Source organism: Globicephala melas, chromosome 1 (assembly GCF_963455315.2).
Source record: "Globicephala melas chromosome 1, mGloMel1.2, whole genome shotgun sequence".
NCBI classification, from domain to species: Eukaryota; Metazoa; Chordata; class Mammalia; order Artiodactyla; family Delphinidae; genus Globicephala; species Globicephala melas.
This window is the reverse complement of record NC_083314.1, coordinates 24207338-24230499: the sequence shown is the minus strand read 5'-3', so window position 1 is coordinate 24230499 and position 23162 is coordinate 24207338. Positions and strand designations below refer to the sequence as shown.

The 23162-nt window shown below is 35.1% G+C and overlaps 1 protein-coding gene and 1 pseudogene across 2 annotated transcripts in view; one reads left to right on the top strand and one right to left on the bottom strand.

The window, feature by feature from the left end:
• AHCTF1 (AT-hook containing transcription factor 1) overlaps nt 1-23162 on the bottom strand; it is an 81956-nt gene that overhangs the window by 34310 nt on the left and 24484 nt on the right. For both annotated transcript variants that reach the window (XM_030868501.2, XM_030868502.2), the window contains exons 6-20: nt 21852-21968; nt 20439-20523; nt 18952-19102; nt 17487-17619; nt 17191-17372; nt 16691-16752; nt 15635-15763; nt 8238-8328; nt 7074-7163; nt 4599-4739; nt 3827-3931; nt 2871-2964; nt 1300-1423; nt 1108-1164; nt 141-287 (exon numbers count right to left, since the gene is read on the bottom strand). In XM_030868501.2, the coding sequence (XP_030724361.1) occupies nt 141-287; nt 1108-1164; nt 1300-1423; nt 2871-2964; nt 3827-3931; nt 4599-4739; nt 7074-7163; nt 8238-8328; nt 15635-15763; nt 16691-16752; nt 17191-17372; nt 17487-17619; nt 18952-19102; nt 20439-20523; nt 21852-21968 (1708 nt within the window). The remainder of the gene's footprint in view (nt 1-140; nt 288-1107; nt 1165-1299; nt 1424-2870; nt 2965-3826; nt 3932-4598; nt 4740-7073; nt 7164-8237; nt 8329-15634; nt 15764-16690; nt 16753-17190; nt 17373-17486; nt 17620-18951; nt 19103-20438; nt 20524-21851; nt 21969-23162) is intronic.
• LOC132593560 (polyribonucleotide nucleotidyltransferase 1, mitochondrial pseudogene) lies at nt 11968-13119 on the top strand (annotated as a pseudogene).

The following is a 23162-nucleotide window of genomic DNA, read 5'->3' as shown; positions in this document are numbered from 1 at the left end:
TACTGATTAAACTGAATCCTTAAATTACCTCTGGAAGTAGGTGTCATATCTTTAATATCAAATTTAAATCCAGTTATGTATTTTTTCTAAAATTCTAATAATTTACAAAAGCTTACATTATAAGTGAACTACAGACTTACCTCATAGTCATTATGATCTATCAGCCAAAACCCTTGAATAAGTTTAACCTGGCCCCAAGAAATGGCAAAGGCAGTGGGAAATGATTCAATGGAAGTATCCGTTTTGTTTGGAAAGGAATACATAATATCAAGTAGCAAATAAATAGTCTTTAAAAAAGAGGATTAAGGACAATAAACAAAAAGAAAAACTCCTACGTATATATTTGCAATAGGTAGCAACAGAAGATATCAGAAAAAAGGCTTAAGACACTTCTTTAGGTGTTCAGAAAGCCATTATGTATGTCCAGCTACAGAAGTATAGTTTTATTAAACATGGGTACAGCCAATCGCACAACCGACTTCATTCATTCTCAATAGCAAGTACCACCACAAAGGAGATGATCTAAAGCATACTTTCTTCATGAAGTTAGTAGCTTGGCAAATTTAAGAAAGCTATACACGAAATTCCAGTTATCCAGCAAAACCTGGCAGCCTTTAAGCAAACACATCACTTATGTTATAAATTATTAATAAAACTATACATTTTGACTAAGAAACTGACATTAAGTACAAAAATCTTATTTAAGAGACCACAAGGCTCAAACACAATGCCTAAGTAATTTAAGCTAACTTATAATGCATTCATATTCAGCACATGAATTAACCTCAGAGAATGACCACTTGCTAGCAATGTTTTAGAGCAGATGTCCTTAACTTTCTTTGGGAGTGTCTTGGACACATTTGAGAGTCTGAAAAAAGCCATGAACCCTATCCCTAGGAAAATAAACTTAAAACAAAATTTTGCATAGATTCAAGGTTAACCATAGACCATCTGAACCCAACCAACAGGTCCTGGATTAAGAATCTTTCCTTTAAGACAAATCCAAATGCGAAATTGAGATTGGATGAGATGCATAAGGTTCCCACTAGTCTGACACTGAATGATTTTGGTAATACATGAATTATTTGATAAAATTTTAAAGGATACAACAGAATGCTTGCTTGCTTCGGTAACGTTGTCTAGTAGGTATATGTCAAGTAATGCCTATTAAAAAAAAATTTAGTGCATTGTATATATTCGTCCATCTATGCTCCTTGCTTTCCCAAGCCCGTGCCAGGTATGAAAAATCCCGCCCAACTTTGGAGACTAAAAAATGTTATCATGTTATTGCAAACCTACATGTAGACTAGTAGGAGGATATTTTCCTGTGCCTCCTTCATCCCGTTTCCACAACTTCTCTACTCGATCTCCTAACTGAGAAACCATTCCATCAATCATCAAGCAATCAGGGTTCCACTTCCCTCTGCAATAAGGACAACATTAAGGATATTTAGCATTAGTGTTAAATTATTATTATCAAAACAAAAAGCACCAAACTCTTAAAAGTAATGATCTCAACTATCAAAGGCAGAAGAGATTCAAGGACAGGATCCCATCATGAGAAATCCAGACATCAAGGAAAGTTAGTCAGATAAACCCTGAAGAAGCTTCAAGTTTGGTCATCAGCAAGTCAGTCAGTGAAGGTCAGATTCCCGGGAAGAATGTGGTCTAGCCAGCAAAATGCCTGAGGCTTACTTTTTACCATCTTGAGACTACCAAAGAGCACGGCAGCTCAGTATAAAGAAAATAATACTGTAGTTCAATGTCAATATTTTCAGTTTCATCACTTGGACTAGTCTTTTAACCTCATTAATTCCCTGATAATATATATTACTGAGCACCTACAAAGGGGTAAGCAGATATGGACCTTGTCTGTTTCCTCATCTAAGATTAATAACAGCAGGAGCAGTTACTAATTATTGAATGAAATTTTCTTAGGAGTAAGGCACTGTAAGAGGTACCTTGCATATAATATTTTATTTCATCTTTATACTAACTTTATAATTTATGTGACAAATACGATTAGAAGGCTTAGCCAACCTGCTCAAGGACATACACTTTGGAAATAACAGATCTAGAAATTTTCAATATGCCTAATAAATCTCCCAAGCCAATGCTCACTATCATAGATCAGTTACTCTGAAGTACTGGATCTCCCAACTTGCCATGCGCAGCCTTATACAGATTTCCAAGTGAGTCTGACACAACAAACCCAGAACCAAGGTTTGTGAATCACTGCTCTAAAGGTTCTAAGCTGCTCTACAATTCTGTCATTCCAACCTGTAGAAGAAGGCTATTTATAATCCCAAGGTAGACCCAAGGCTCTAAACACTCCTCTTTTTTCTTCTATTACTTCTATATATTTATTTCAAAGGAACCAACTACATATGTATTTAAAGGGAAGGGGGGAGTATGTATTTAAAGAAAAGAGAAATAAAGGAAATAAAGAAAAAAGTGGTTGAAGTGCTGAAATGCAAATGGTAATGGAAAAACAATGTAAAATAACTAACATGATATATATTTTATGCTTTAATAAACAGTTGCTTCTAGTCTTTTTCTGTGTAAGAATTCTCAGGAAAAATACATGCTTAAATTATAGAATCTCCTCCAATAAATCAATCATGTGGTAAATAGTTTTATTTAGGAAATAATAAATAGCTATTCTCAAGTTCTAAAATAAAGGTGTAACCATTAGGTCAAGGCAAACATTACAACTAAAATAGTAATGCTGGTGACAAATTCATATACTTTACTGAGAATTCCACCCATTTAATCATTTTATAACATGATGAATTCTGTTCTGAGAAAGCTTTAACTTCTTACACAAGTAACTTCTAAAATAGTTTTTGAAGGTTCTGGATGTACTATACCTTGATGAACGCTCACACTTCTGTCGACGACTGGTGTAGTAGTTCTGAATTACAGGGTAGTTGTAGCATAACCTTGACAACTGCACAGCATCATCTAGATGTTTTTTAAGAGTTAGAAGAAAAGCTAGTAATATTTCCAAAATATCCCCCAAATACTTAAAGTTACATACAATGATATTTTACTATAATTTTGTAATGTTGTTCAATTTGCAGGCTTCTTAAAGTAATAAAAGAACACTGCACACCTTTATTAATAGATGCACAAATGAGAAAACTGAGTCTCCCATAAAAGTCTTGTAACAAAAGGAAGCTGGCTTAAAACCATGGAAAAGCTATTCTAGAAAATGATTTTACTCCCTTAGGCACAAATGATAATTTAAAAGCGAGCAAGTTCAAGTAAAACTCTAAGAGAATTATGAAAGAATAAGATCAACAGTAAGTATGCACAATGGCAGAAGCACTTCTAAGTCTGTGTATCCTGGAAATGCGAGAAGTTGGATACTTTTGTTCCAAACAAATATAGTAAGTCAAATTCTCTAATTCTTGGTATTAGACGAGTTATTAGATAAAGAGAGTATTTAACTGATGGCTAATAATACTGGTTAATAACCATATTAAAAGAACACTTAAGAGAAAAAGATGGACAAATTAGATTATAAAATTCATAGTTCTATGGATCTAAATTATAGCCAGTGATATCATTGAACCCATCTTCAGAAGCCATGTTTCAGCAAATATTCTTTCCTTTTAACCCAATAAACATGTATGGAACACATGTGTATCAGGCATGGGATGAAGCACTGAAGGTACAAAGTAGGGAAGAATGTAAGAAAAGAAGAATACAAGAAAACATAAGTGAGGTGGTATAAGAAAGGAATCCTACAACAGAACAACAAAATTATAAAGATTTAAGAATGTTCCAATGTTAATATTTATAGATTAGGTAAATATTTTACCTAAGCCCTCTGGTAAAAGCCCAGAATGAGAGAACCAAAGAACCACTTGTGCATATTGACAGATGAGCTGGGTAACCATATACTTATTGCTTAAATCCATAAGACCTGCAAAGAGTTAAAATCTGTTGTTAGCTTTCAATTTATCAACCACAAATGAAAAATCAAGGCACTCAATAGTTTTCAAAAAAAGTAATTAATCACTTGGTGATTTTAAGCAATATGTATGTATTTTTAAACAAACTTAGCTTGAACAAATAATCTCCAAAATGCTAAACTAACTCATTGACTAAAACAGACACTTTAGGTACGTATGCTTCTATATTAGCTATACTTCCATTTATCTAATTTCAGTAGTCAGATTTTTACATTAAAACAAACTAGTACAGTATCATCATACAGGTTGTTCAAACCAGGCCTTTAGACGAAACTGGCTATTTTGTTTAAATGGCAAAACAGAGGAGAAAAATTACAATGACCAACTCTATGAATAAAAACTTACATATAATTAAAAAATCTGAAATTCTACCATTAGTACACTATCTTAACAATCCTTAATCCCCAAATTTCCCAACCTTATTTAATCATCAGCTCATGGCACATCTAATAACATTCTGTAGCTTTTCATTAAAAAAAAAAAAAAAAAATCCCAGCATTTGAGAAATGATGGCCTGTTTGCCCAGTAATCCATCTAATACATAGGAAATGTATTCTTTCTCGAAGTCAAGAAGTAAAAGTCAATGAAACACTCATTTATATAAGACAAATAGCACACCTCTCTCGGTGATCTCTTGGGCCTCAGCTGCAAAACAGCTTAAGACTATATTAAGGTTGCTAAGAAGTAAATGGCACTGCTGGAGAGACTGTATAGTTTGTGGATCGATGAAACGACACGAACCATCAAATAATGGCGCACCTTTCAAGGATAAAATGTAAGATTAGTTTTGACACAGTACATCTGAATTAACTAAAGTCACAAATGCAAAACATATCAAATTCCTATTAACCAGAGAATTATTCTATATGAGATCTACAAAGACAAGCTTCAAATGACAAATACCCTCAAGGAATCTAGAAAGGCAGATACAAATACAAATTTTTACTTTTTAAAAATGTAGAATGAGACTTCCCTGGTGGCGCAGTGGTTAAGAATCCGCCTGCCAATGCACGGGACAGGGTTTGAGCCCTGGTCCGGGAAGATCCCACATGCCACGGAGCAACTAAGCCCGTGTGCCACAACTGAGCCTGCACTGTAAAGCCCGCAAGCCACAACTACTGAAGCCCGCAAGCCACAACTACTGAAGCCCACGTGCCTAGAGCCCGTGCTCCACAAGAGAAGCCACTGCAACGAGAAGCCCGCGCACTGCAACGAAGAGTAGCCCCCACTCGCCACAACTAGAGAAGGTCCGTGAGCAACGACGAAGACCCACTGCAGCCAAAAAATAATAATAATTAAAAATAATAATAAAATAAAAATGTAGAATGAGGTAAGCAATAGGTGAGCACAGAGGAAAGTGATATAGATTCAACTTCAGATTCACTAGAAATCAGTTATATTCATTAAATGCTTCTCCTTCAAATAAATCTTTTATATCAGACCTTTTATGTATTATGTTGTTTTGTGATTATTATTTGATAAGAACTCTTTCTTTCAGCGCCAGTCTTCAAAAGTGAGACAATGAAATTAAGACTCAGATAGAGACCTATTACAATATAATTGCATGCTTTCTACAATGAATGCACTGTAGACTCGGTTGTCCTCTCATTTCAAACTCAAGGTTGAGTTTACAAATGCACTTTTGGGAGAAGCTATTTTAGCAGCTATTGGTTACATTGTTTTAGATAAGATTTAATTACATTAATAATTATGTGTGATTTGACCAGAAAACAAATACCTTAATTCTGAATACTTCCTCAAATCATTTGCTTTACTTCCAATACATTTAAAAAACTATTATACTTTGTATTTTAATTATTCTTAGTTAAAAAAAAAATAATAACAGTAATAAAGCTCAAAGCAGTAATAATAATGGCTGAGCTACCAAGTTCAACCCTGAAACACCACATTATGCTCAAAGCATAATAAAAGCATACAATTTATGAACTGAGTCGAATATTTTTTTTGGCCAAGCCACATGGCATGGGGGATCTTAGTTCCCTGACCAGGGATCAAACTCAGGCCCCCACAGTGAAAGCACTGAGTCCTAACCACTGGACCACCAGGGAATTCCCAAGTTGAATTTTTTTTTTACATAACTTACATAATCAGCCCTGAAAATATTTTCCTCTCAAAAAAATATTTTTTTCACCCTGATTCTGAATTATCAGGTGTTCCACACTTCAAATGTACAATGATTACTGAAATATTTAAAATTACTTATTTCATGTTTACAATTTCATTTAAGTACACCCTAAAAATACTATACAGAACTCCATGTACTCCTATCAAATTTTGTTGGTTTAAAAATCCTCTACTAAGAATAACTTTTTAAATAAGTCCAATTTGTTCATTCATCATGACATAATAATACTAATAACAAATACATATATACTTCTAAATAAACTTAAATTTTACTTTCATGTACAGGGCAATCATATATTTACCTTTAACATTATTTTTGCACTAGTTGGGCATAATGGGCTAATATTCACAGAATACAAGAAAACTCAAAGTGTACAATTCACTAATAAACAAGACTAGATAAAGACTAATGACATCTGTTAGTAGAAGACAGGTGATTGAGTTTTTGCCCTGCTATTTAGCTTCATAAATATTTTAAATGGAAAATGAATAAAGCTCAGAAGTTAACTGGCATATTCTCTTTACTCCATCATTAACATATTTTATAAATTAAATTCTAAGATCAAAAGATAATTAAGCTATAATTCTGAAACTTCCTATTGTGGACATACCTAACATGCTGCCAATTTAAATGATCTGCTGAATTTAAGAAGAGTCCATCTCAAATTATCCATGATGATTGCAAAGGATTACATGAATAAGTAATATGAAGTTGACATTTTTCAATGTGGGATATTTTTATTGTTTTATTAAAGCTAACACATGCTCATTTAAAAAATAAACAAAAAAAAATAAACTATCTGTTGAAAAACCCGTCACGCTAATGTAAAAAGAAATGTTTCCTTCTGGGACTTCTTTAAAGAGTTTGCAACTTCAAAATGATTAAAAATTATTATTGCTATATACTCAAAACATAACCCAAGGTTAGTTTTTTAATATACTACTTACATAGTCTGTCAAATTCCCCTTTTGTGAGAACCGCTTTATTCCATGTCCATTCAAGAACAAAGCGCAAATTAGCAGCAGAATTTGGTTGTTCTTATTTGTAAATATGAAAGGGAAAAATAGAGAATGATTATTAATTACAAAAAAAAAATTAGAAACTTTTCAGTGGAGAAACCTGACAGAAACCACCCTAACCAAGTGAGCGCCCTTAACATCAACATTAATGGAGACAAACTGGTAACATGTACCTTCAGGGTATCACTTCAGGGAGCACATCAATTTACATAACACTGCTGTAAAACTGTAAAATGTGAATCTAATCATGAGGAAAGATCAACAAACACAAACTGATAGGCAGGCTACAAAATAATACTGCCCATATTCTTTAAAAATGTAACTTTCTTCAAAGACAATGGCTTAAGAATTATACAAGATTAAGAGAGATTTAAAAAGACCTGAAAACTAAATACAAAATACATTCTGGATTGGATTCTGAATTCCCCCTCCCTAAAAATGTTACAAAGGACATTAGGACAATTAGTGAGATTCCAATAAGGTCTACAGATTAGACATCAGCATGCATCAATATTAGCTTTCTTGATTTTTATAACTAAAAAGTGTTTTTTTAAGTGAATATCCTTGTTCTTAGAAGGAATATATCGAAGTATTTCAGTAAAGAAGCATGATGCCTTCAACTTATTCTCAAATGGTCAGAACAAAAACAATGTGTGTGTGTGAAGTGTGTGTTTATAAAGAGAGTAATACACACAACTTGAATGAATCCCCAGAAAATTTTTGAGTGAAAAAGAGCCAATCCTAAAAGATTAGGTACTGTAGGATTCCATTTATGAACATTTTTGAAATGACAGAATTACAGAAATAGACAATAAATGAATGGGTGCCAGGCATTAGGAATGGGGTGGCGGCCGGGGGTAGTAGGCATGGCTATGAAAGGGCAACAAGAGAGGTCCTGGGTGTGATATAATATTAGAGACTTGCCAGATCTTATCATTCATGGGGGTAAAGGTACACTGTAAATGTCTTACAACTGCACATGAACCTACAATTATCTCAAAATAAAGTTTAACTTAACCCCCCGCAAAACAGTGAATTGATAGTTTTAAAAATACAAAAGTAGTTTTTAATTGTTAAAAATCATAATCTTACCTTCTGTTATCCACCTTTTGATACATCCAGTCAAAAGTCCCAGAGAACTTGTCTGGATTGCTGCTGACAATATAGCTTCTAACTGTTCTTCCTAAATGATGTGTTAAAAAAAAAAAAAAAGAAAGAAAGAAAAGAAAGGATATGTGATCAGAGACAGAGGCAGCAAATTCAAGTTCAGAACACAAATTTTAAAAGGATTAAAAATCATTATGATTCACTAGGATGGCTATACACAAGGTAAGAAGCATTGGTGATGGTGCAGAAAATCCTCATACACTGCTGGTGGGAATGTAAAATGGGACAGCCAGTTTGGTCTGGTAGTTCCTCAAAATCTTAAACAGAGAGTTACCAAATGACCCAGCAATTCCACACCTAGGTACACACACAAGATATATAAAAACACATGTCCACACAAAAAGTGTACATGAAGCAGCATTATTCATAATAGCCAAAAATGAGAATAACCAAAATGCCCTTCAACTGAAGAATGGATAAATAAAATGTAGTATATCGTACAGCGGAATATTACACAGCCAGAAAATAGGATGAAGTACTGATACATGCTCCAACATGAATGAACCTTGAAAAACACTGTGCCAAGTCAAAGAAGTCAGTCACAAAAGGCCATATATTATTTGATTCCATTTGTATGAAATGTCTAGTACAAGTAAATCTACAGACGGAGAGTAGATTAATAGTTACCAAAGGCTAGGAGAGAGAAGGGAGGAAAAGGAATTGACTGCTAATGGGTATGGGGTTTGGGGGAAGGTGATAAAAATGCTCTAAAATTTAATGTGATAGTTGTACAACTCCATAAATATACTAAAAACCACTGAACTGAATGGTATATGAATTAAATCTCAACAACACTATACATCTCGTTTAAGAATCTATGAATTTCATTCACTACAGCAGCAAAGACCTTTTAAAAAAGGAATCATATGAATAAATAGATAAGTTAAACAGGAAGAGGGAGCTACAATATGATAAAAATTCTCCAAAACTAAAAATAGCATGATTCTAAATGGAGATTCATCAGAACAATTTACATTAAAATCAGGGACAAAACAAGGATGTCTGCTAGTACAATTATTTTTCTATGGTTTGTAGAGGCTCTACCAAATGCCATGAGAAAATAAAGTAATAAACAAAAATGGGGGGGGCGCGGAAAGCCTATATTTGCTGATGGTTGCATACCTTGAAAATCTAAGATATTCTAATTTAGTTAAGTGGATACCAAATGAATATACAAAAATCAACTCCATCTAGAAATGAACATAGGGAAAATGGTCTACTCATAAAAATACTACAAAACACTTAGGGATAAAAATAGAAAGAAACCCACTAGAAAATAATCATAAACTCTTACTGATAGATGTAAAACAAACCCTAAATAATTGGAAAGATATACCATTTATACCTAGATGATTATAAAAATGCCAATTCTCCCCCAAATTAACATGTGAATATAATAAAATTCCCAAAAGATTTCCAACAGAAGCACTGGATAAAACCATCTTATAATTAATAAAAAAGAACTGCCTATGAACTTTCAAAAATTATAGATTAAAAAGAGACTGCATTACCAAATATCAAAGCAGTATATTAAAATGGTATAGAAATAGGTAACCAGATTTATGAAACGAGATAAAAACCTGGAAATAGAACCCAGTAGATATGGACATATAATATCAGATAAAGGTGGTATTTCAGTAGCATGATAAAAGGATATTATGGGTCCTGTTTCACAAATGATATAGCACAGCTGGACTAATCATCTGGCAAAAAGAAAAATGTACCTTTACCTTATATGACACACAAAAATGAATTATAGCCTTAAATGTTAAAGAAACATTTAGGTGTTAGGAAAATTTTTTTAAGCCAGAGCTATAAAATGCATTTGACTCTAAAAATATTATTTTGAATGTGGTAAGAGATACCATAAAACAGTGAAGAGCAAATGATGGGGGAAATATGTGTAAGATTTACAACAGGATAAATACCTACATATTTTAATAAAGAATTTCTATAAAGACAACCCAATAAGAAAAAAGGTAAAACCTACAAATACATAATCAACAGAAGAACAAATCCTGACAACAATATATGAAATTACATATATATCATCCTTTTCACGTATATGGAGGGATAAAGAGATACAGGAAAGTATACATATCAAAAAGTCCATATTACATACAACTAACAAATAATTACCAAGTGGACACTGATCAAACTATGGCCCAAGTCTAGATTGAGAATACTTCCCAGAAGTCCTGTCTCCTCCTACCTGATCAAAAGCAAATCCCACTCACTCCTGCCATCCCCCCTGGTAACCACTCCCCAGCCTTTTGTAGCAATCACTTCTTTTTTTTTTTTTTGGCTGCACTGGGTCTTCGTTGCTGCGCGCGGGCATTCTCTAGTTGCGGCGAGCGGGGGCTACTCTTCATTGCGGTGCATGGGCCTCTCATCACGGTGGCTTCTCCTGTTGCAGAGCATGGGCTCTAGGCGGATGGGCTTCAGCAGTTGTGGCACTCGGGCTCTAGAGCGCAGCCTCAGTAGTTGTGGCACACAGGCTTAGTTGCCCAGTGGCATGTGGGATCTTCCCAGACCAGGGCTCAAACCCGTGTGCCCTGCATTGGCAGGCGGATTCTTAACCACTGAGCCACCAGGGAAACCCTAGGAATCTTTTTTTTTTTTTTTAACATCTTTATTGGGGTATAATTGCTTTACAATGGTGTGTTAGTTTCTGCTTTACAACAAAGTGAATCAGTTATACATACACCTATGTTCCCATATGTCTTCCCTCTTGCGTCTGTCTCCCTCCCACCCTCCCTATTCCACCCCTCCAGGCTGTCACAAAGCACGGAGCCAATATCCCTGTGCCATGCAGCTGCTTCCCATTAGCTATCTACCTTACGTTTGTTAGTGTGTATATGTCCATGACTCTCTCTCGCCCTGTCACAGCTCACCCTTCCCCCTCCCCATATCCTCAAGTCCATTCTCCAGTAGGTCTGCATCTTTATTCCTGTCTTACCCCTAGGTTCTTCATGACATTTTTTTTTCTTAAATTCCATATATATGTGTTAGCATACGGTATTTGTCTTTTTCTTTCTGACTTACTTCACTTTGTATGACAGACTCTAGGTCTATCCACCTCATTACAAATAGCTCAATTTCGTTTCTTTTTATGGCTGAGTAATATTCCATTGTATATATGTGCCACATCTTCTTTATCCATTCATCCGATGATGGGCACTTAGGGTTGTTTCCATCTCTGGGCTATTGTAAATAGAGCTGCAATGAACATTTTGGTACATGACTCTTTTTGAATTTTGGTTTTCTCAGAGTATATGCCCAGTAGTGGGATTGCTGGGTATATGGTAGTTCTATTTTTAGTTTTTTAAGGAACCTCCATACTGTTCTCCATAGTGGCTGAACCAATTCACATTCCCACCAGCAGTGCAAGAGTGTTGCTTTTCTTTTTGTTTTACCTCTGTGTACGCATCACTAACCAATTCAGCTCAATTTGGTCTATTCTAGGAATAAAGTTTTAAAGAAGATACATGGAAAAAGTCAACAAAATGCCAATATTTGCATACTTCCATATACTTTAGTCAATTTTCTCAATTCAAATTATTCATGTATTATCTATATAAGTGGAAAAAACAACAAGGGTTGGATTAACAGATTCAAAATAATCACAGAAAATATTAAATGCTGTTTCATTAACATGGTTGAGTTACAGGTAATTTTTTTCTAGTTTCACTTTTCTTTTTAAAACTTAGATATCATTGCTTTAACTAAACTTGATAATGTATAATGGCAGCGGGGGTGGGGAGGAATCAGTATTAATTCCCTAAAGTAAAAAAATTAAATAGAGCACTTAAAGTGCCCAACTCCTTAAGGATGATAAACAGTTCCCACACAATACTAATTTGGAGCCTTTGGCAGGGAAGGATAGTCAGTTTCATTTCCTGACCAAAGGGCCCTATGAGCAGGGCCACCAGGGCAAAATTTACCTGAGGTCTTTTAATAAATCTAATTCAGAGCTGCATAAAGCCATTTTGAATCTTGTGTTTTCAATTTTGTTTTCTTGGAGGGGAGGGGAATGGAAGCCCGCTAGCTTAAATGCAAATGCACAGCCCACAGATTATCCAGGGACCATTAGACAGAAGAGATTTCTTCTACACAACATATTAACAATTCTGCTAGAACATGCACCAAACAGATGGGCTAAAAAGATCATACTACTCACAATGAACAAAAGAAGATTATGAACAAAACTATTTCAAAACCTCGAGCATCTAGAAAAGAAAGTGGACCTGTTGTAGAAACTGTTCAGGTTCCATTACTAAAGTGAGCAAAATTTGTTGGACCAGGTGGATATCAATTAAAAATAACTTCAGGCTGAAACAGGAGTAACTATTAGTCAGGTGGATGAAGAAACATTTTCTGTATTTGTACCAACATCCAGTACTATGCATGAAGCAAGAGACTTCATTCCCGAAATCTGCGAAGATGATCAAGAGCAGCAGTTAGAAACGGGAGCAGTGTACACCGCCACAATAACTGAAATCAGAGACACTGAGTAATGGTTAAACTATATCCAAATATGACTGCAGCACTGCTTCATAACACACAACATGATCAACGGAAGATTAAACATCCCACTGCTTTAGGATTAGGAGTCGGCCAAGAAATTCAGATGAAATATTTTGGACGTGATCCAGCTGATGGAAGAATGAGGCTTTCTCGTAAAGTGCTCCAGTCTCCAAACACGCTTCTCTTAAAAAAAAAAAATCGTTGTTATTTGTGTCTAAAAATGGAACATCACACCACAGCCTTTATTTCCTACCCCTACATCATCACTGGGTCTCACTAAAACGATGGTAAAGAGTCAAAAAAGGTATAAATCAACAAGGACAAAGAAAAGAGAAGGGAAGGCATCATGGGATAAGACAGCTCAACAAAATTTTTGAAAAGCAGTACTAAGCAGAGGAAAGGTGACTGACTTAGCAGTGTGAAGGAAACCACGTCCTAGAGTCCCCACAGAGGGGAACTATAGATGAGAATAGAGCCAGTTTGGCTCTCAGAATCCTATCAGGTTAAGTTCTTGGAGAATCCAGGTACAGAGGAAAGTGGGTGAAAGAGTGATCAAACATGGGACTGAATACAGGCAACAGGTTCAAACTTAGTATCTAGAACAGACAGTCCCCACCCTTCTGTTACCCTGCAGCAAAGAACTGTGGAGCCAGCCTGACAGATCTCTGGAGACACTGAATAGTCCCAGAAAAAAAATCTGCGTTTCTCAACTAAAATGGTGCATATCCAATCTATCTTCCTAAAGTAAAAGATACCTCTGGATGAACTCTATCCACACAAAACACACAAAAGACAGTTTATAATCTGTTACTGACTCACTTAACATATGAAAAGATAACTAAGAACCACCAAACATTTAAGGATAGCCACCAGATCAGAAAGACTACAATAATAAAAATAACTCCAGAGAAAATAGAGATAATTCATGGAACTAAATAAAACCTGAAACATACATAGCTAGGAGAAGATATTTCATCCATAAAATAGAATACTATGAAAAAAGGATGATCAAAGAGTAAGAGCTCACAGAAATTTTAAATTGGGGCTAAATTTTTAAAATCTAAAAGAAAGAAAGGAAGATGAAGAAATCTCCCAGAAAATAAAATCAGAGGCAAATGAGACAAACAGTTGGAAAGCAAAGATAAGTTAACCTAAGATCAACTCAGACAGTCAACATTTGTCTAATGGGGTTCTACAGAGAGCAAAAACAAACTGAAAAGAAAAAATTAAGGTTGTGTGAATGACAGGCTAGGCAAGGGTTTTTGGGTTTTTGTTAAGGCCATCTGGAAACTCCAGGAAAAAACAAAAGTTATATAAGAAAATGTTTATGTAGATATCCACAGTCAGTTCCTCATCCACAATACAACCAACTGCAGACAGAAAACATTCAGGGGAAAAAAATTCCAGAAAGTTCCAAAAAACAAAACTTGAATTTGTCATGTGCCAGCAACTACTTATATAGCATGTACGCTGTACTAAGTACTTTAATCAGAGATGATTTAAAGTACCTGGATGGGTGTGCATAGGTTACATGCATATACTATGCCATTTTACATAAGGTACTAGAGCATCCTTGAAATCTGGTATCTGTGGGGGTCCAGGAACCAATCCCTTGTGGATACAGAGGGACAACTGTACATGACTGCACAGTGAATATTTGCCCAGTACAGTAATATAAAAGGAGAGGGGGGAGAGAAAGAAAAAAAAAATCCCCTGGTAATAGTATTGAAAATTTCTCTTATTTCTATGAAATTAGGCATTAAATTCCAACTGCAGGTGTTAAATCACCAGCAGCAATATTTACATTTCGTCTGATATTTAAAAGGCTCTTTCCCTAACAATTCATTATGTTACATACCTGCAATTATTTAAATAACTTAATTCCAACACTACTTGAGGGGAAAGTTAATAAAACATTTTCTCCTTCTCCACAGGAAAATGACCTGGGATTGGTTTACTTTCTTTAAGCACATTTTACTAGCAAACATCAAGTTAAAATAAATGTGAATTATAAGTTATCACCAGGCAACACTGGTTTTTTTTTTTTTTTGGCAACACTGCTTAAGAATGTCATCTGACTGGTAAAATGTATTGGGACTATAAAAACTGTGAGTGGATTTTACAATATTTTTATTTATATATCCATTAGGAAATTAAGATTTTGGCTTCCACGACTAAGTCTGACTCCCATAACTGTCTTGTGTTTTACAGGAACTTGGAATCTTCACTAAGAGGCTTTCACAAGACACTTGTTTCTATAGAGCAGTGGTTCTCAAACCATCACAAATCACCTCAAGGGCTTATTAAAATACGGACTGCTGGGCTCTACTCTTGGAGTTTCTGATTCAGTAGCTCTAGGGCAGGAACCAAGAACTTGCATTTCTAACGAGTTCCCAGGGAAGCTGATATTGGGAACCCTAATTTGTGGCTATAGACTGTGAGATTCACCTAAGTCAAGATGGTTTCCACACATGTGGTCTCATTCTCTTGCACCTAAGCTGTTCTCTCTGGGGGCTAGAAAATGGCCCCTCGACTGTTATAATGACTTCTACTCATGACATGCCTGATGCAGCCATGATGTGTTTCCTAGCCTATAGACCTGGTGGCAAGTTAGGCCTATTGGGTCCTACAAGTATGAATTTCAAGCCAAACCCAAGAACCACAGCTACTGACTTGCAGAGTTGGCATTATACTACTTAATCTACTTTTTTAGAAATTATCTAATAGATTTTTGTTATAATAGAAAGCTAATAACATGTGATCCAAAAGAAACAACAGAGTTAAAAATCTCTCACCTGACTTAAACTGGAAGGTTGAATATCAATAAGTCTTGGTGAGAGAAGGCCAGCCGCAAGACATCGATTGTAACTATCAGGAATGACTTCATTGAGAGATGGTCCTGATTTCTTTAAAAAAGTCAAAGTCTATAATAGATTGATTAATATCAGTCACTATTCAATTCAAATAATCAAATTTAAGAATAACTAATAAACTCATCACCCTACTTTACACTTAACATTTTGAATAAAACTAAAAGGCACTGAATGAAAATTGTGGAAGACTACATTTCTGTACTTCTTGCAGGGAAAAGTGCTTATAGGTTCTTGAGGTAACCAATGCTTGCTAGTTACAAATAATACTACTGATAAGGGTATTTTAAGTTGTTTATATGTAAGGTAACCCTGTTACCTTCTATAAAGCTGACAGACCTGGTAACAGATCTTAACCAACTTAATACACAAAAGAAAAATCTTGCAGTTTATTCCTCTTGGCCTAATGTGAAAGAGATCTGATATGAAGTATAAATATGGCATTCATCCACATCTAGCTGATTATCATTTAAAGGGTCTGCCACTTTGTGTTTTCCTGGAAAAGTATTTTCAACATACAGTCATAACCCACTCTGGGCCAGTCACTGTGCCACTGTGCTAGGTACTTTCTTTGCATTACTTCATTTATCAACATACAGTCATAACCCACTCTGGGCCAGTCACTGTGCCACTGTGCTAGGTATCTTCTTTGCATTACTTCATTTACCCATAAGCTTTCTGAGAAGGAAGAGAATTAAGAGGATGGATAAAAAGGGATGCAGTAAAGCACTGCTTTATTTTTGCCTGGGGTTCAGGAGCTAACATCCATATAAAGCTGCTAAAAACATCCCAATACCTTAGAACCTAGAAGGTTGCCGTCAGTAACTGATGCTACTAGCGGCTAATCTCATAAACCTAGCAGAAGCTACCTTTTAAGACGAAACAATAGTTTATATAAATAACACTAAGTAAAGTTTAAATCCATCATCTGACTTCAGTTCAAGAAGAAACACTCTGTCCAAATTGTCATTTGTTACCTACCTCCTTCTGAAAACCACTACAAGTTATATGAACAACTCCTGAGTTTAACAAACAAGTGGCATCTAAAAAAAAAAAAAAAAAAGATTAAAAAAAAATCCACTTACATATTATATTTGGGATGGTTTTAATACAATAAAATTTATCCTAATAACAGATTCTTAGGCAAGGTATGGAATTACTACATACAATAAATTTTTAAGTAATTTGTCCAGGTATTTCTATCCTAACAAGATACCAAACCTTATCACAAGTGCACTTAATATGAAATAGTTAATACCTTTTCTAGCAAATTCAAAATAGTGATAATTTCTCTATAAAACATATAAACACTAAACTTCTTGTGTGCATATATCAAGTTAACTTCCTAACTTATCCATATATTAACTAATAACAATGAGAAATGAACAATACACTATACACACATATACACACAACACAAATACAAACACATACTCTTGCATGTTATTTTTCTCAAAAGGTAATGTTAAAGAAATACATACCAAAGTTGTAAGTACTTGGGTTAAAAAACTGCTCAGGAGGTGGATATGAAGGAGGAACTCCTCGACTTAAACTTCTCTCATGTACTAATATATCCAAGATGTAATGTGAAGAAGTCCTACTTACAACAGAATCCAGTGACCACAATGCAAAATAAGAGCAATTATGTAGATATTCTCCTGATCTAAAAGAAAATTTTACACATTAGGTCAATGAACTGCTACACATAAAATTCCTATATATGTATATATAAATAAATACATACACATACACGTAGAGAGAGAGAGAAAAATCATACCTTAACGAATCTGGCATTTGTGCATGATACCAACGATTTATGTCGAAAAGCCCCAAATATATAGAAGGCTTTCCCTGTCCATATATATTCACCTGCCAAGTAAAGACTGAAACACTGGTATCAGGAGACAAAGCTAAAAGAAAAGAAGATAATCTTTAAAAATAGAATAAATAATCTCAAAATAAATCCCCCAAATAAAATTAGAGCAAGACTTTCTCATAAATTAAGAGGCTTAATTCATATTTGATTTGATTTGTCAAGACACATTTCTATCATTTATTCTATAAGAAGAGATTCATTCAATTGTATGTTGACTGTTTTTCTATTTCAAGAAGACCTTATTAAAAAGTACTCATTGGCAACTTTGAGGTATTGTAGGTAGAAAAGTAGAAAACGATTTGAATGAAAATTCTCCCATGAATATGTCACTGCTACCAGAGAATATCAATACTTAAAATGGATGCCTTTAGGCTTTAGGGCTTAATTCTTTAGAAGAATTCTAGTTGAGAAGGATTGATCCAGCTATATGGTAACGCATGGGGTGGGGGGACATAAGTACCTGGATGGTGGCTGGCCTAGAAGGATAGGAACAAAGTTAAGAGATCAATAGAAGGAAAGAGGAAAGTAAAAATCTGAGGCACAACTAACAGGGAATATAAAAAAGAAGATGTGAGTGGGGAATAAGAGACAGGGTTTGATAAGTTCTGTTTTGACATGTTTAGTTGGATGTGAAGAATGCATCACAAATATAGATGCGGGGACTAGGACAGAGGCCATCTCTGGAATGAATGAGCTAACCATGAGAATGAATCCCAGTAAGAACAAACAAAATCAGGGCCCCACTGAACATTCCCAGAACAAAATAAAACTATCCCATTATCACATTCAATCCTCACAACCGACCCTTTGCAGAAGGTATAAATGTATTATTCCACTCACAGGTAAGGAAACAAGAGGCTCAGTCACAAATGTTAAATAATTTATGAAAGGTTACAACTAGTGACAGAGCTGGGACTTGAATCCATGTTGGTTGGATTCTAAGATCTATGCAATTTTCACTACGCCAGGATGTTTACCAGGAAGAAGGAATGACACTAAAGTAGACAAAAAATTCAAGGCAACCAAAGCATGTTTGCCGTATACGTCTCAAAAATACAGAGGTAAACATTATTCAGAGACTATTCATACTAGTTACAACTAGAGACCTTTTTTTGTATGTCTGTCTGTTTTGAGAGCTGGATCAAAATACAAGGGTTTCTCATTTTCTTAATCTATTCAATTCTTGAGTTCTACACATGGCAATCTGGAGAGCAAGACATACCTCATATCTCATACAGACCTGAATATATTCCACAATTAGTATTCCAATGAACTACAGAAAACAATACCTGTCATATATCTTAAATCAAGATAAATCTTAAATCAAGTATTCACATGGTATATAATAAGAGTACTTTTAACCAACCTTCATTCATGCCTTCCTCCCTGTCACCATGAGATCGAAATTTCTCTACAGTTTGGCATCCCAACAGTTTGGTATTACCAGTCTGGCCCCTCAAAGGAAACATGCCACCTGTGAGGTCCAGTGTATATCTTTCTTCACAGTACTCTAACCCCTGAAATAGAAAATGTACAACAATCTATATCCTAATAGGATTCTAGGAAAAAGTCATTCTAAAATTAAATGTTCTCCAAAAGAGTTTTCTTACAATACAAAGAAAACAAAAAAGTTAAAAGACTGAAGAGAACAAATTATTGAAAAGGGTTCTAAAATTTTATATAGCATAAAACACAAATAAAAGACTAAATTTAGTCTCCCAAAAATATTACCAAGAAATCTTCTAAAGCTGTTACTGAACACGGGAACCTTCATGCACTACTGGTTGCGGGGGTAAACTGGACCTAAGCATTAAAATTATATATACGTATACTCTAGACCAGCAAACCTACTTCTGTGTTTTCACTGAAGTTCTTGCTCTAAAACAGTAGTCCTTAAATTTTTGTTCGCTGATCCCTGTAACAATCTGACAAAAGCTATGAATTTTTCCCCAGAAAAATGCATACAGTTGCCCCTTGCTGTCCATGAGGGACTGGTTCCAGGACCCTCTTCGGATACCAAAATCTGTGGATGCTCAAGTCCCTCATATAAAATGGAGTAATATTTGCATATAACCTACGCACATCCTCCCGTATACTTTAAATCATTTCTAGATTACTTATAATACCTAATACAATGTGAATGCTACGTAAATAGTTGCTGTGGCACGGAAAACTCAAGTTTTGCTTTCTGGAACCCTCTGGAATTTCCCTCCCCCCCCCCGCATATTTTTGATCCGAGATTGGTTGAATCCACAGATGTGGAACTGGAGGATTGGGGGGGCGGGGGGAGGGACAACGCGGACACTGTGATCATGAAGATGCCACACGTGATTCAGGGACTTCACAAATTCCCTAAAACCCAAACACACACCCTCAAATACTAGGTTAAGAAAGCCTGTTCTAGAGAAGTTAATGTGATGGCTAACCAAATATGGCTATTAGCAGGACCCCACTATTTCCTCAAGAATTCAGCCAGAAAAATAGTCATACAAAACGTAGATGCATTTACCCTCTTTCACAATTGGAAGCAACAAGACTATAAAGTCACCCCATGGCTTACTGCTTGTTATCTTAGAGCAAGAAAGTGGGGTTATTTTTCCTGGCTACCAATTAGGCCACAAGTTTGTCTTGTCTAATTCCCTCATTTTAGAGGAAAGTGACACCTGAAGATTTTAAGATTGCTACCTTGGTAAAATACCAGTCTCCTGATCCCTAATCTAATACTTTTTACATTATATTTCGAATACAGTATTAACTTGAATAGAAGAATAACATTTCAATACCTCAGTATCTTAAAACAGGCAAACAATGAACAAAATGGTACTCTGAACCCATACTACCATTACCATTTACCTCATATAAAATTTGTCCTGATGCCAAACACTTTCTGTCACCAAAGGCCAGCTGAAGCAGATGTAAACTCAAAACATCCCCTTCACTGAAAGAAACAGAAATTAGCTAAGGAGAAATACTGAATATCATATTAGTGCATTAAGCACTTTTTATTGTCCAAATAAATTTAATCTGCATACAATATTGAGTGCATGTGACAAAACTGAGGTCACTGTAAAGAATTTAGTTTTACTTGGCTGTTTTCACAAAACGTAGTCCTTTGAAATAATAACTGATTTAATTATTTATTGATTCTAATTAACTAAAGCTTATGTTGCTTGCATATTTTAGGTGACATCTTATGTGCCTGAGACTATAACTCTTTACTTAATAGTCCTTCTCCCTTTCTTCAATAGGTGTGCTTTACTTAGGCAACACTGGAAGAAAAAATAAATGGGATACAAAAATTGTTCAGATAAACGTCCCTTCTCATTCACCACATGGAGCCTTCACAAGGCACATTACTCAAGCTGCTGCCAGCCCACATTACACTCAGATGGATGGAAATACGGATTTCACTTAATGAGGAATATCCCAATAGCTGTCTCTATATTTTTATTTCTATTTTCCTCCAGGATTGACAAAGTGACAAATCAATTCTTCCTTCACTGACTTACTCACTAAAGTGTAAGACAAAACCTCAAAGTGAAGACATCTAACACAAACACCCAAGCTGACCACAATTCATGTACGGACTTGGGAAGAGAAAGTATTAGGAACAGTTATCAAATCATGTCATTTATGCCACAGACTTAACTGTTTCATTGATCATCAAAGAAAGTACTAAACACCAATGAAAAATAAGAGAAAATCAATACTTACACTGTCCTAGCATTGCAAATGAACAAGCTTAACCAGTTTGAAATTAAATTGAAAGGAAAGATTTCTCACAAGCTATAGCTGGAATAAAATTAAAGCTTATGAAAGACGGAAAAATTAACTGAATTAACCCTAAAGATATACTGCAAAAGGCAAGCAGAGGGACTAGAGAACACAGTACAGATACATACACAACAAAGAGAAAAAAGGAATGAGATTATAAAAGAGAAAAAATGTTCTTATGAGAGAACATAGAAGGCCATAAAAATTGCCTAAGGAATAAGAAATTGCCTACTCATGTGTATTGGCTTACTCTCTGAAATAACACCTAAACAGGTCAAGTAAGCACAATTTCTTCTTACTGATATCTCAGCATTACTCAAACATGCAGAAATAATCATTTCCCTTTTAAAGTCATTTCAACTACCACTTTCTAATTCACTGAATTTATGTCACTTTCACTAAAAAGGGACAACACAGTACAAAGCTTTGCAAAGGAAATTAACTGCTACTCCATTCCTGACAAATATTTAAAACCACATGTATCACACTTACCTATCTTGTGTAGACTGAACAGCCCACAAGTAACAGCAATTACGAGGATCGTTCTCAGGTTCTTGAAAAGTGACAGCATATACAGGAACTCTTCCACCTTCCAACTGTGTGTAGTATCTATAACAGGCACAAATATCAGTACACTTCATACTTTTAAGTTATAATTTCATGAAAAGGAAGAAGATGCCTCATGTAAGAATCTGGGTTAGAGCAACTGCTGTTCATACAATCGTCTTATCTTCAAAAATACACAGGGTACAAGACATCAAGACAATGAGCATGGCACCCCATCTCCCAGGTAGAACTGGGAAGGGTTAAAATTACTAAAGCACATGCATATACACATGTGTGAACTAGTCCTTCCAGGCGTGTAAACGTATGCCACGATGTACTGTTCCCCAATAACAGGTACTCTAGAAAGAGATGAAATACTGCCACAACACTCTATTTCAGTTGCTTGGGTTTAGAGTCAATTTCCCCATTACGACAACAGAATGAGTTAGAATCTGAAGAGTTCTCACAAACCCTTTGGAAAAGTATGATCAGTGAAGGATGATAGTGCTAAAGAAAACACTGTAAAAGCCAGGTTCTCCAGGCACTCCTTTGGGAGCTATGCAAAAACAAGAGCAGATAAAAAGGTATCAACAAAGAGAGTTGAGATGGACTTCCCATAGGGAGCTACTACGCAATAGCATTGCCACTTCATCACTGGCACTGTGCAGAAAAATTTGACTTTGAGGAGGTGCAAGGACCGTTTATGTTTACTTAAGGGGCTAGTAACACTCTAATATCATCAAAGAACCCAACAGTAAAAAATGGGTATAGGTGAGAATCTTTATTTTCTACCTCTCTCTTTTTCCTTCACTTCAAACTTGGCAAATATTTATAACCAAACACAGCCAAGTAGGTACCAATTTGTTGGTGAGACGAACTGAGCAGGAAGTTTGGAAGGGTGAATATTTTGTTGACTCATTTGCAAGAAAAATTACTCAAGAAAATATTCCAATATTACTTGGAAGAAAAAAGAAGAAATAAATATTAAATTGACAACTTAAGAGACAAATAGGTATCTACTTAACTCTTAACAGAGATTAGACTTAAAACCTATAGTGCCTTACCTCCCTCAATAAAGAGTCAATTCCTCAGCAATTTTAACAACATAAAGATTAATAGAAAAGTATCAATATAATTATACTTGGGGGAAGTTTTTGACAGCATAAAAAATTTTTAACACAGTATTTTGTAACTTTTTAAAAAAGCTTTTGTTTTTCTGTGAACTGAGAACTACTACTATTAAACTACCTTACACAT